General features: G+C 42.6%; 1 protein-coding gene across 1 annotated transcript; it reads left to right on the top strand.

Moving 5' to 3' along the window:
• The first annotated feature begins 11,038 nt into the window (after positions 1-11,038).
• Positions 11,039-12,406, top strand: LOC110683862 (glycine-rich cell wall structural protein 1-like). Its single transcript, XM_021860270.1, has one exon. It carries the CDS (start codon positions 11,039-11,041, stop codon positions 12,404-12,406), a length of 1,368 nt encoding a protein of 455 aa, XP_021715962.1.
• Positions 12,407-13,727: the final 1,321 nt, after the last annotated feature.

Below are 13,727 nucleotides of genomic sequence, written 5' to 3'. Positions count from 1 at the left end.
GAGATGGTGGAAGACTCCGCTCAAATCCAGCGCATGACCTGGGGCCGACTGTTCCCCAGTGCCGATTTTGCCTCATGGGAAAGAACGTACCGCCAGTGTTCGGAAACATATAATCAACAGATCCTGGCGGCTGCTGAAGAAGAGGCGTTGGAAGGTGCGTTGGAGGAGGAGGAAGAGCCGGTTGTGGCGCTTGTGCCACTTGGGGGTAAGGCATCAAAAGAGGGTGCAGCTAAAGCCGAGTCCAACAAGAAGAGTGCTGACCAGGCGGCAGCTGCTGATACTGAACTGCCCCCTTCTTAAGCTTTAAGTATTTTTTCCACGGCCTGCGTGCCGTTTGCTTTGTAATTACCCGGCCAGGGGGCCGGGGTTTTGAATATTCTGCTGGTCTTTAATGACCGGCTTATTTTTAATCAAATTTTTGTTTTGATTCAAATTTGTCTAAGTATTCCATATCTAATATCCCATTGTTCACTAGACCGACTGTTGTGTATGGCCGAACGTTGCAGACAGGTACAAATAGAAAGTACGCCGCCTATGCCCCTGGACGACTGGTTGTCTGTTTCCAGGATAGACGATCAGTCGGCCATTTATTCAATCGGTATTCGAACTCTTTATTCAATCGGTCTGACCAAGTAAATAGTATTACCTAGTCGCCAAGGAATTAAGTAAGTAGGAAAACAAGCGGCGGGTACCGGTTGTTTCCCTTTATTGCCAATGTTGGCTTTTAACTCGTAATTTGTTAACCTAGCAAGAGTATTGGTTGAGAGCCCTTGTTTATTAAAAACAGGTGGACGACTCATACCTTTTAGGCTCCATACTAAGTTTGAAGGAGTGACTATGAGTTAACGTTGGAGTTACTCAGTCGCCGTCACTTTTGTTTGAGAAGTAGAGGTACCAGGCGGCGTAGGCCGGCTAGACCCCTTGATTCGCCAATGTTTGTTGGCTATTAACTCAATAGGTACCCCCTGCATTTATCCCAAGTAATACAGGCGGTCATCTGACTCAGATGTCAACTGCTACCACTGGTTTGGTTAGTGATAGAGTTATCCTTGTCTCAAAAACGGCTACGTGGTTGCCCTTGGGGACAGTCGTATAGGTGCCGTGTAATTAGTTTATAGAACAATGTTCCACCCAAAAGGGAGCTGCTCTCTGCGAAGAATTTCATCCGGAGGGATGCCGTCGGACGCCTGCTATGATGTTGGGACAGGTCGTATTAGTTTTGTAGATTTGATCAGGTGGCTTGGCGCCTGGTCTGATCATTCGGCCGGTGGCCTTGGTAAGTTCTTGGTGAACGTAGGTGCTAAGTAAAAGAAGGGTAGCCGCCTGTTAGGCACAGGGTCGGCCAGGCCCTAATCTTTTTAGCTAAGTATTGTGAGTAAAATACTCAATGGAGAGTAGCCGACTGTAAAGGAACAGACGGCATGCCCCTCTAAAGATTGAGTGAAAACTCAAATGGAGAGTAGCCGACTGTAAAGGTACAGACGGCATGCCCCTCGTAATACAATAATTGAATAGTAAGTGCAAACTTTATTAAGTAGCTCTTTACTTTACATCTTTCAGAAGAAATATTTTTTAAGGTTATCTACATTCCAAGTTCGAGGCAACGGTTGTCCGTCTGGTGTTTCCAGACGGTAGGTACCGTCCCTGACTTCCTCATAGATTCGGTAGGGTCCTTCCCAGTTGGGAGTTAGTTTGCCAGACTCATTAGCCCTACCAACTGCTTCCATTTTTCTAAGTACAAAGTCCCCTACTTTGAGTGGACGCCTGTGTACTCTTTTGTTGTATGATCTAATCATTCTCAGGCGATAGATCTCATGGCGCAAAACAGCATTGCCCCTCCTTTCAGGAAGTGAGTCTAATGCCAGGCGCATGGCTTCCCAGTTTGCCTCTTCGTCATATAGCATTACTCGAAGAGTCGGCTCGTAGTGTTCTATTGGAAGAACAGCTTCCGCACCATAAGTTAGGAGGAATGGAGTTTCTCCAGTCGCCCCTTTTTCAGTCGTCCTAATGGCCCAGAGAACATGTGGTAGTTCATCCGCCCATAGGCCGCCTGCTCGTTCAATCTTTTTCTTGAGACCGTCTGAGATGATTTTGTTAAAGGCTTCTACTTGGCCGTTTGCTTGTGGACGGCCGACAGATGCAAAGTAGTGTGCAATTCCTTGGTCTCCCAACCAGTTTTTGAGAACAGGCGTCTCAAATTGGGGACCATTATCAAAAACCATAGACATGGGAACCCCGAACCGAGTGATGACGTTTTTCCAAATGAATGAAATTACATCTTTCGTCTTGATTCCCTTTACAGCCTCCGCCTCTACCCATTTCGTGAAGTAGTCAACGGCAACAAGTATATACCTTCTGCCGCCTGTAGCAGGCGTATATGGACCCAGAATGTCCATGCCCCACTTAGCAAACGGTAGTGGGCTGTGAATGGTAGTGAGGTCAGTAGCCGGACGGTGAATTAATTTGCCAAACCTTTGGCACTTGTCACATTTTTTCACCATCTCCATTGCATCTGCTTCCAAAGTAGGCCAAAAGTAGCCATGCCGCCTTGCCCTTTGAGCAAGCATCCTACCACCTATATGGGAAGCACAGAAACCAGAGTGAAGATCATCTAGTATCTCTCGTCCCTTTTCAGGAGTAACACACTTTAAGAAGGGTTGAAGGTACCCCCTCTTGTGAAGTTCTCCCTGTATCATTTCAAAACAGGAGGCTCGTTTTTTCAGTGCTGCCGCCTGTTGAGGATCATCCGGCAGTGTACCGTTTGTCAGATATGCCCTGATTGAATCCATCCAGGTTGAGCTTCTGTCTAGGATTCCAATAGGGTTTTCCTCGATGCTTCTCTTCTCCATTACTTCCCAAAAAACAGTTCGAGGAGTATCGGAGGAGGCGGATGATGCTAATTTTGACAGTGCATCTGCCTGGTTGTTTTCTGATCTCGGCACTTGGATTAGATGGAAATCCTCAAGGGAGCCGACTGCTTGTCGGACCGCCTGTAAATACTTGATCATGGCCGGATGGGTTGCTTCGTATTCGCCATTGTACTGACTCACTATCAATTGTGAATCAGAACAGGCGTCTATTTTTCTTGCCCCTGCCGCCTTGCACATGCGGATCCCGGCTAGTAAAGCTTCATATTCTGCCTCATTGTTTGAAGCCTGAAAACTGAAGCGTAGAGCATACTCGAACCTGTCGCCCTCTGGAGATTGACATACGACGCCTGCTCCACAACCATTTGAAATAGAGCTTTCGTCCACATATACCTTCCATACTTGGTCTGGAACTTGAGAGTCAGGAGGACGAGTCATCTCTACAATAAAGTCAGCAAAGGCTTGCCCCTTCACTGCTTTTCTAGGCTCGAAAGTAATTTCGAGGCTCTGTATTTCTATGGCCCATTTGATCATTCGTCCTGACGACTCCATGATGGTAAGGGGCCGCTTGATTGGTTGGTCGGTATACACGACGACTGCATGTGCCAAAAAGTAGGGCTTCAATTTTTTAACAGCCATGAAGAGTGCAAGACCAAATTTCTCCACTAGGGGATACCTCAACTCGGCATTTTTCAGTACGTGACTGACAAAGTAGACCGGGAGCTGACAGCCGTCCCTTTCAGCAAGGAGCACAGCGCTTAACGCATGGTCAGAGACGGCCAGGTACATGTAGAGATCCTCTTTGGGCAAAGGGCTGACCAGCCTCGGCAAGGAATGCAAGTGAACCTTTAATTTCTGGAAGGCGGCCTCAGCATCCGGCCCCCATTCAAACCTTGCCTTTTTCTTAATTGCCTGGAAAAATTATAGGCATTTGTCGCCTGATCGGCTTAGGAATCTCCCCAAGGCCGCCAAACAACCTGTTAACTTCTGAACCTCTCGGACGGTACGAGGCGAATGCATGTCAATGACCGCCTGTACCTTCTCAGGGTTCGCCTCTATTCCTCTCTGATTGATAAGGAATCCGAGAAATTTCCCAGACTCAACTCCAAATACACATTTCTTGGGATTGAGCATGACATGGTGCCGCCTGAGTGTGGCGAAAGTTTCTCGGAGGTCCGTCAGATGATCTTTCTGAAGTTTAGTCTTGACAATCATATCATCAATATATGCCTCGACGTTTCTCCCAATCTGATCAAAGAACACTGTGTTTATCATTCGTTGGAAGGTAGCCGGGGCATTCTTCAGACCAAACGGCATGACCGTGTAACAGTATAATCCCTGATCAGTGACGAAGGTCGTCTTCTCCTGATCTTTCTTCCATAAAGGAATTTGATGGAAACCAGAATAGGCGTCCATAAAACTCATCAAGGCATGGCCGGCTGTTGAGTCGACCAGGTTATCAATTTTAGGCAGAGGGTAACTGTCTTTGGTGCACGCCTTGTTTAAGTCTGTGTAGTCTACACACATTCGCCAGGTGCCATTCGGCTTTTTAACAAGCACCACATTTGCAACCCAGTCTGGGAAGTAACATTGCCGAATGAACCCTGCATCAAGTAATTTTTTTAACTTCGGCGGCTGCCGCCTGACTTCTTTCTTCGCCATGGTTCCGCTTCTTTTGTCGTACCGGCTTCTTTTTTCGGATCCACAGCGAGTTTATGTACTGCCAGATCAGGACTAATGCCTGGCATTTCATGGACTTCAAATGCAAAGATGTCCTTGTATTCTTTCAACAGGTTGTGAAAGTCGTCACCAAGGTTTCTCAGAGCAGTCGTCCCAACTTTGACTGTTCGGTCAGGACGTGAGTCGTCTAATATCAGGTCTGCATGCTCACCAGCCGGCTGAGGGCGGAGCTCATCCGGCCGCTCCTCTGCCAATGATTGCTATTTTCTTGCTTTTCTTGCGGACTCTGTCTGGGACGCCTTTCTCTTTTTGTCGCCTGTTTCTTGAACAGGCGCACTCTCCTTGACATTGTCAAGGTCTGTTTTTTCTCCACTTGACCCAGTGGCCATAACAGTGGGCTTGACATCCGAGAGATAGCACTCTCGGGCCATCCTCTGATCTCCCCTTAGGGAGCCGACTGTTCCATTATCCCTCTCAAACTTAAGCAGCATAAGAGACGGGATTATAACAGCCTTTGAATTATTCAGGGTTGGTCCACCCAGAATCATGTTGTAGGCCGAGAGTTCCTCTACTACTAGGAACCGGACTACCATGTGTCGTCCTTCCCCTTTTTCGCCCAGGCGAATGGGTAAATCTACTCGTCCCAGTGGGTGGACGACTCCTCCTCCAAACCCTATTAAAGGGTGGGAGGCCGGATGTATGCAGTCCGTCTGATATTTCAGTTTTGACAGACATTTGCTGCTGATGAGATCTGAGGAGCTCCCGGTATCTATGAGGATTCGGCCAACTCTCTGGTTGGCCACTTTACATTCAATAACGAGAGGGTCGTCATGCGGCCCCCTTACCCCTCCTAGATCCTCTTCAGTGATGACAATCTCAGGAAATGTATATTTAGACGGCCGTTCTTGGTGAACGGAATTTACATCTAACCGCCTTATATTATCTTTGTTGCCCCTAATAGTGGGGCCGCCTCCTGAGAAGCCGCCTGCAATGGTGTAGACGACTGCATCATCTGTATCGGAGCTGTCGGCCTGTTGATTCTTTTTGGCCGAATGCTTTTTTGAGGAAGTGTTCCCCGTAGATTTCTTGACATAAGTGTCAAGATCACCTTGCTCAGCCAAGCGGTCTAGGTACCGCATGAGACTGATGCAGTCATTGGTGTGATGACCAACGTCATCATGATAAGCACAGATTTTGTCTTGGTTCCGGTTGTTTGCAGAACCCTTCATGGGGAGCGGCTTCTCAATTGAGAACCGTCCCTTTATTTCTTTTAGGATAAACTGGTTATCCTTGTTAAACACATACTTTGGGGAGTATGGTTTGAATTCTTTTTTCTTTTTCTGGGCCGGCTGTTTAGAGGAATCAGCCGCCCAGACCTCTTTTCTTTTCTCATCTTTATTGGACGACTGTTTCTGTCGTCCCTCTCTTTTGTCGAACCTTTTCCCGTCCGACTGTTTTATCGTACACAGATCAGTCGCCTGTATATAGGCTTCTGCTTCAATCAAGGCCTCTTGAAGAGTCGCCACCCTTTTTCGAACTAAATCAAATTTGAAGGTAGACCCGTCTTTGAGACCTCTAAAAAAGTCAGTATAAGCTACCTCATCCGGTAACCCTTGAATCTGTATTCTCATCAGGTTGAACCGCCTGATGTAAGAACGAAGCCCCTCCTTCTCGCCCTGCTGAATTGTTCCCAAATCAAGGGTCGTTTTCTTCGCAGGGATGTTCATGGCGAAGTTGGAGGCAAATAAGTAAGCAAGCGTCCTGAAGCTGTTTACACAACCAGTCGGCAGGTTGCCGAACCATTGCTGTGCGATTCCCTTGAGAGTCGCTGGGAAACACTTGCACCAAGTAGGATCATCCAACCCTTGAAGGTACATCAGGTTGGTGAATGCCATCAGATGGTCTTCTGGATTAGTAGTGCCGTCATAGGCGCCTACTAGTACATTTTTTACTTTGGCCGGCTGAGCGGCTTCAGTAATTTCCTTGGAGAAGGCCGACGGCTGTTCACCAAGTCTAAGCAGCCGTAGCTGCCAGTCCATAGGTTGGACGTTTTTTGCTGCAGGTCCACCAAATGGAGGTGGCTGCATAAAATACTGTTGTTGCGGCACAAATGGTAAGTTTGGTACCGCCTGGGCACTATGAAAGCCGGACTGACGGGAGGTGCCGCCTGACTGACTCTCATGGTACGAGTGAGTATGCCTCATCGAGGCATTTCGCAAACTGTCTTGAAAATTTGAAGTAGAAGCCGACTCTGACAATCGGTCACTCTTCTTCTGCTCTAGCAGTAGCCGAGCATCTGTGAACGTTTGCTTTGACCCGTCCGCCTGAATATGACGAACCGGTTTCCTATTTCCCGTAGGATAACGGAATTTTGTGAAATCAAGAGCAAGTGGCTCCCGCTTCTTGGATTTAGGATGAGGAGTCGCCTCTCGCCCTTGAACTGGCTTCCTCTTCAGTGAAGTGGAAGGTTTTTTGGTCGACTGCTCTTTGACTGAAGCAGGCGGCTTTTTGTTGATCAACTCTTGAATCTCTCCCTTGAAGTCCCTCATGAAGGTCATGAGTTCGTTCCTTGTGATGGGAGCAGACCCATCAGTCGGCTGTTGCCGAGCAGGCGGTGCGCCTGCTGGCTCGCTTCCTGTTTGAAGATGCTCCCGTTCCCTTCTTTCGGTATGACGGGTACGTCGGGCCCTTAGGGTCCCGTCTGGAGCTGTATGAGTTTCCACTTCAAATTCACTTTCGGTATCATGGTCCGACTGAACTTGAGGGTCGTCTAGGGGACGCCTCTCTTCTGGAGTCGGTACAGACTTGGATGCCATCTCTGAAGTACTCTCCCCACAGACGGCGCCAAATGTTTCGGGGTTTTCTGATGTCCTGCGGGAGAGTTACAATTCCGAGACTGGAACCGGACGCCTGTACCTGCAAAATAACGGAGACTCCTGAGAGCTCCGCCTCCAACGGTCAAGTTAGTACCTGATTAAGGAGTAATTAATACGGAAAGTAAAGTAATAAGATCTCTCTAGGTGAGAGTGTTTAATGTTGGTAATCTGCGTCGTTAGCGAGATTAGCCGGTTATTAGTGTTCCGTAATATTTCTGTTCTTCTCTGCTTGATTTCTTGATCTCTTTTCCGCTTAATTAATGAGGATTAATTAAGTATTTATAGCCTTGAGAAACGTGCCACTCTCTAGGTTTAGGGTAAACCTAGGGCTGACCGGGCCTCTAGACTGGATTGGGCCTTGACGGCCGGTTTTCCCATTTGGCATGGGTGGACACGTGGCGTACCTCGATTGGTCCGTAGAGGACGTATCTGTGATTGACACGTGGCAGGCTCCTATTGGCCTTCGTGAAGGACACGTGGCGGAACCTGGTTGGTCCACTTGTCAGACGGTGATTGGTGGATAAAAATCCCCTAATCACCAACAATGACACGTGTCATCTTCTGGTGTGTCCTTAATATATTTTAAAAAAAAAAACTTTATAAACTTAAATATCTATCATATCTTTGTATAAATAAATTCATATATTAGTAATTACTTTTTAATATATAATGACTATTTTTAGTAAAAAAATAAAATGATGAATATATATTTTTACTTAACATAGTTGGTGAATGAAAAATTATCATATTTGAAGAAAAGAAAATGCCATCAAAGTTCAAAATAGAAGAAAGCTATATAATATGTATTCAAATAAGATAAAAAAAATATACTCCCTCCGTCCTTTTTTTACATTCCTGTTTGTAAAAATTACACGGAATTAAGGAACTAAGAATAAAACAAATAACAATAAAACAAAACACAATGGGAAGTACAAAACATTAAATGATGTCTTTGAGTAAAACAAAGATAGATTAATATTTAATGATGCCATATAATAATAAAAAAAAAAAAAAAGGAGCAATAGCATGCTCCTATTGGAAAATTAAGAACCAATAATATTCATCTAAATTTAAGAGTGAGAATAGGAAAGTAAGAGTGAGAAAATAAGAGTGAACATTAATTACAAAACAGAAAAAGAGGGATAATTTGGGATATTTAGAAAAAAAAAAATACTATTACTAAAAAAGGAAAAGAGGAATGTAATTTTGGAATACCCAAAAAAGGAAAGCATGAATGTAAAAAAGGGACAGATGAAGTATATTTTAAGTAGCTTGTTTGAGATTAAAAAAAAAAGATTTAAAATTAATATTCCGTGACAGAGATTGAAAAACCGTGTATGACACGAGTTCTAACCTAGTATAATATTAATGACTAGCATAGACCTAAGCAGCTAAGCTTGTTTTTTAAGGATCAAGCTTATTATAATCAAGCCCATTATCGCTAAATCAGCCTATATTTACACAACTACTGATTTACCCCAAATCAATTCAAGAAGTACAAATTTGGCACATCTAATTACGCTTTTAAATACTTGACATGTGATTAATATAAGCAATTTTTTTCTCTCTCTACTTATTCACTCTAGAAAGTACATTTCTGATTGAGCGGGGTGTTCCCAGGATCATATCAAACCCTAGGGGCAACTTACTCTTTCTCTTCTGTAGGCTAACTAACATCTTGAAGAAGATAACTTTCAACTACTCAGGTTATCCCTAAAATACCCCTCTTTGTGACTTAAAGATTATTTATGTTCTTGAAACAAGCTAGCTAGTTAGCCTAACTAGGATAGAACATGCCAAAAACCAATATTTCTAATGAACAATGTTCTAAGATGGTAATGTTAACTAGATTAGTTATATAAAATCGCAAAAGATGCTACCCATCAATTATGATCAAATTTCATTTACATTACTACTATTTGTGCCTTTACACATTTTTTCCCAAGTTGCATGATACTAAATTACTAAGGCATTATTGGACATGTTCATCTTATGGTGTATACCCCAGCCTGTCTGCGTACATTCGTAGTCTATACCCCAGTCGGTCGGCATGCATTCGAAGACATTTTAGTATGGTTTATGGTACAAAAGTTGTTAAGAAAATCTCATCAACTTAATTCAAAATAGAGGTATTATTATGTAGCATCATTTTTCTATATATTTCCCTTAGACAAGTACCTTCCATGAGTAATTGAATGACATTCAATTATAGCAAAGAAAGTAGTGGCACTTCATTTTAACCTAATTTTTGGACAAGATATTTAATGACAATCTTTCCTCTGACATATTCAAACCTATTTTCATGTGGCATTTATCGTCCATCTACCACCCTCATTACATAGAAATTTTACACCCAATTTTTTGTCAAACAATGAAATAATGAATTAAGGTTTGGTAATACACTTCCGGCTCGTGAAGTAGATATAAATTAAGCTAAGTAATGTAAGTTAGTATATATGATCCATGATTACTTCTCGTCAAAAAAGTATACATGATTACTTCTTAATTAGGAAAATAAAATCAATATACCTATACTAAATGCGAAACCAGAAATGACACTTGTCATAACCTGGTTAAAAATTTTCCCTCCAAAAGGCTTTTTTTTTTTTTTTTTTTTTTTTTTTTTTTTTTTTTTGCCAAAGCTTCTTAGAGAAGTATTTAATTTAATACTTACTTTACAATAATATTTCTTTTCTATTTGGCAAGTATATTCATTTGTACACATTCAACAAAGATTTATATATTTTATGACGGGAACAAAGTCATGTAATACAATAATGTAATATTATCTATAACTTTGTAATGTAATCCATAGTTATTTTTATTAGTTTTGCATGCATTTCTTCCTCTGTTTTCTTTAAAGATTCAAAAAAAAATTGTAATTAAACTTTCATCCTATTTTTGCAATTAAATTTTATTTTTTATAGTAAAATAATTGTATTAAACTAATGATAAATATTGAAATTACCGTGCATGGCACGGGATCTAACCTAGTGAATAAATAAAAGTGAAGAAAACTTCATACACAATCTTAAACGATAAGGAGGACAAAATATGTACTTTCTCTGTCCCATAATATAATGCTTAAAATTTTCCTCAATATTTTAATATAAATGCCACGTGATGATCTATTGTTATACGACTCATTTTAATTTAGCTAGAGTGTTGAAATATCAATATTTTTAATAATTTTGTTGATGCAAAATTAAAAATATTAATGATCAAATATACATCTTGACAGCCGTACAAATGAAAACATGCCCTACACAAAGAGATCGTTACAGTGTACTTATCCAATTATAGGTCAACGGTGAAGTTGACTAAACAAATAAGGAACCAATATCAATATATATCATCCAGTTCCTAGATTTTGACTTAATTAAATTAGTTTTATGTGTCATTTATTGTTCCTACAATAATCCCAACGGTTCTACGCGTACCTCACCAATAGCAATTAATATCCCTAATACAGTATTTTAGCCAATTGTTACACCTTATATATAACTCACTTTCTTCACTCTTATGATAAAAATATAAAAATCTGAGCTTAAATAAAGGGGCTCACATTTTTACACATAATTTTCCACGAAAAGTGTTGTATTTTAATTAAAGTCAATGGGTTTTCCTACAAAATGGCCTGTTGTAACGTTTTTACTAGTTAGCATTGTGCTTAGTTTGAGTGTAGTGACATTTGGAGATGGTAAGCTAAAGACCGAAAGATTTGATGATGAAGATTGTGGTTTTAGGTGTCGTGGTCCAAGAGGTGGGCCATTTGGCAGCCGTGGGAGGTGGGGTGGACCAAGAGGTGGAAGATTTCATGGTCCAGGGCATTTTGGTGGGCCGAGGGACGACCCACGTTTTGGTGGTCCCGGTAGAGGTGGCGGTCTTGGCGGAGGAGGTGGTCTAGGTGGTGGTGGTGGTGGAGGTCTAGGTGGTGGCGGTGGAGGTGGTCTTGGCGGTGGTGGTGGTGCTGGTGGAGGCTTTGGTGGTGGAGCTGGAGGAGGTTTAGGTGGAGGAGGATTAGGTGGCGGAGGTGGTCTAGGAGGAGGTTCCGGTGGAGGTCTAGGTGGTGGTGCCGGAGGAGGAGTAGGGGGTGGTACTGGAGGTGGCCTTGGAGGTGGTGCAGGCGGTGGAGGTGGGGCAGGCGGAGGAGGTGGAGTCGGAGGTGGTTCAGGTGGAGGATTCGGAGGTGGTGCAGGTGGGGGACTAGGAGGTGGTGCCGGAGGAGGTGTTGGTGGAGGTGGTGGTGCTGGTGGAGGAGGGGGAGGTGGACTTGGCGGTGGTGCGGGTCATGGAGGAGGATTTGGAGCAGGTGGAGGAGTAGGAGGTGGTGCTGGAGGAGGTCTAGGTGGTGGAGCTGGAGGTGGTGGTGGTGCAGGTGGAGGAGGAGGTGGTGGACTTGGCGGTGGTTCGGGTCAAGGTGGAGGATTTGGAGCTGGTGGGGGTGTTGGAGGTGGTGCCGGAGGAGGTCTTGGAGGTGGAGCTGGAGGTGGTGGTGGAGGAGGTGGAGGAGGTGGTGGTGGACTTGGCGGTGGGTCAGGTAAAGGTGGAGGATTTGGAGCCGGTGGGGGTGTTGGAGGCGGTGCCGGAGGAGGTCTTGGTGGTGGCGGTGGAGCTGGAGGAGGAGGTGGTGGAGGTTTAGGTGGTGGTTCGGGCCATGGAGGTGGATTTGGTGCTGGAGGTGGTGTAGGAGGTGGAGCAGCTGGGGCAGGAGGTGGGGGTGGAGGAGGAGGAGGTGGTGGTGGAGGCGGTGGTCTTGGTGGAGGTGCGGGTCAAGGTGGTGGCTTTGGTGCTGGTGGAGGAGTTGGAAGTGGTGCGGGTGGAGGACTTGGAAGTGGTGCCGGCTTAGGTGGTGGTCATGGACTTGGTGGCGGAGGAGGAGTTGGCATCGGTGTTGGCATTGGTGTAGGAATTGGAGTTGGCGCCGGTGCTGGCAAAGGAGTAGGCACTGGTGTTGGTGTAGGTGGTGGAGGAAGACGCTAGATATGTTACAAACCCACATTTTAGTTTCTTTTCAACATCATATTTTGGACTCGGCATGTGGGTTTCAATTTGTTGAATTACATTATATTCTTTTGCAAAAGTTATGTTGGGTATTAAAGCAAAAAGATTAACACAATTTAATGAAAATTATAATCAAATTTCCCAATTGTAATCTTAGCCTCGTATACTATATTCTTATTAGTATTGCTAAGTACATTATATGCTTATAGTATACTACTTCGTATATACTAAAAGCTTTCATTTCATTTTTCCAAAAAAAAAAAAAAAAATAAATAAATAAAAAAATAATAATAAAAATACATGAACAAATTTGGTGCTACATTAGTTCTTGCATAACATAATCTAACAAATGGAGTGTCAAATACTCATTTGTAAATCTTCTGTTTTTGCAGCTTGCATATCCAACTTCACATTAGAAAAAGTGAGGGGAAAAAATGTGACGAGCAACATTTGATTTTATGTGATAATAACCTATACTATTATGTAATTTCATATCATATCAATAAAGAAAAAAAGAAAGTAGATCTGATCCATAAACTAATTAAACTCATAAATGGAAGTAGGGTATACAGCATAAATGAACCACTTGACCAAACAGTAGGATCTCTCTTTCAAGTTGTAAATTAAATATCTCTCTCAATTTCTTTTCTTTATCGCTCCATCCATTTTTTTAGATGTTATTGTAGTATTTCTAGTGTTCAATGCAAATTTTGCATCATTTATTATTTGCAGTATATAATACAGAGTAATTTCCCTCAAAAAAAAAAAATATAATACAGAGTAAGATTTTTTTTCTTTTTATAGTAAGTTTTTGAAATCTAAAAACAATTTTCAAATTATATTCAGTACAGAGTAGAATAAAAAGATAAAATAAATTAACACTTTGATTTACAGAAAAATTTACAAAAATATAGCTTTTAAAAAACTTATTTACGGTTTTGCGTTGGAGTGAAACTTAATTATGAAAATACAGTCCACGTAGGCTCGGTAATACATTTAGGGGTAATTTTTTCTTAAGAGACAAACCGCTACCTAAAACCGCTACCTTAGGGTTTGTTTGGCATTTTTTTTTTTCAATTTTTTGTTTTTTTTTTAAAAAAACAAAAAACCAAAAAAGGAAACAAGAAAAAAATGTTTCCACTTTTCAGCTGTCAGTTTTCAATATTATCATGATTTTAATGAGTTTGTCTAATTTTTGTTTAATTATATGACATATATCATATGAGTTTGAAAACCAAAAAACAGAAAACCACAACGATGTCAAACGAATCCTTAAGTAGTGCTTTGTGTTTAGTACTCT

The sequence above is a fragment of the Chenopodium quinoa genome, unplaced genomic scaffold, assembly GCF_001683475.1.
Source record: "Chenopodium quinoa cultivar QQ74 unplaced genomic scaffold, ASM168347v1, whole genome shotgun sequence".
NCBI lineage: Eukaryota > Viridiplantae > Streptophyta > Magnoliopsida > Caryophyllales > Amaranthaceae > Chenopodium > Chenopodium quinoa.
Note: the sequence above shows the minus strand (reverse complement) of the source record. Positions and strands in the feature narration are given on the sequence as shown.

Coding starts and splice junctions, on each gene's coding strand:
- LOC110683862 (XM_021860270.1), top strand. CDS start 11,039: ATGGGTTTTCCTACAAAATGGCCTGTTGTAACGTTTTTACTAGTTAGC.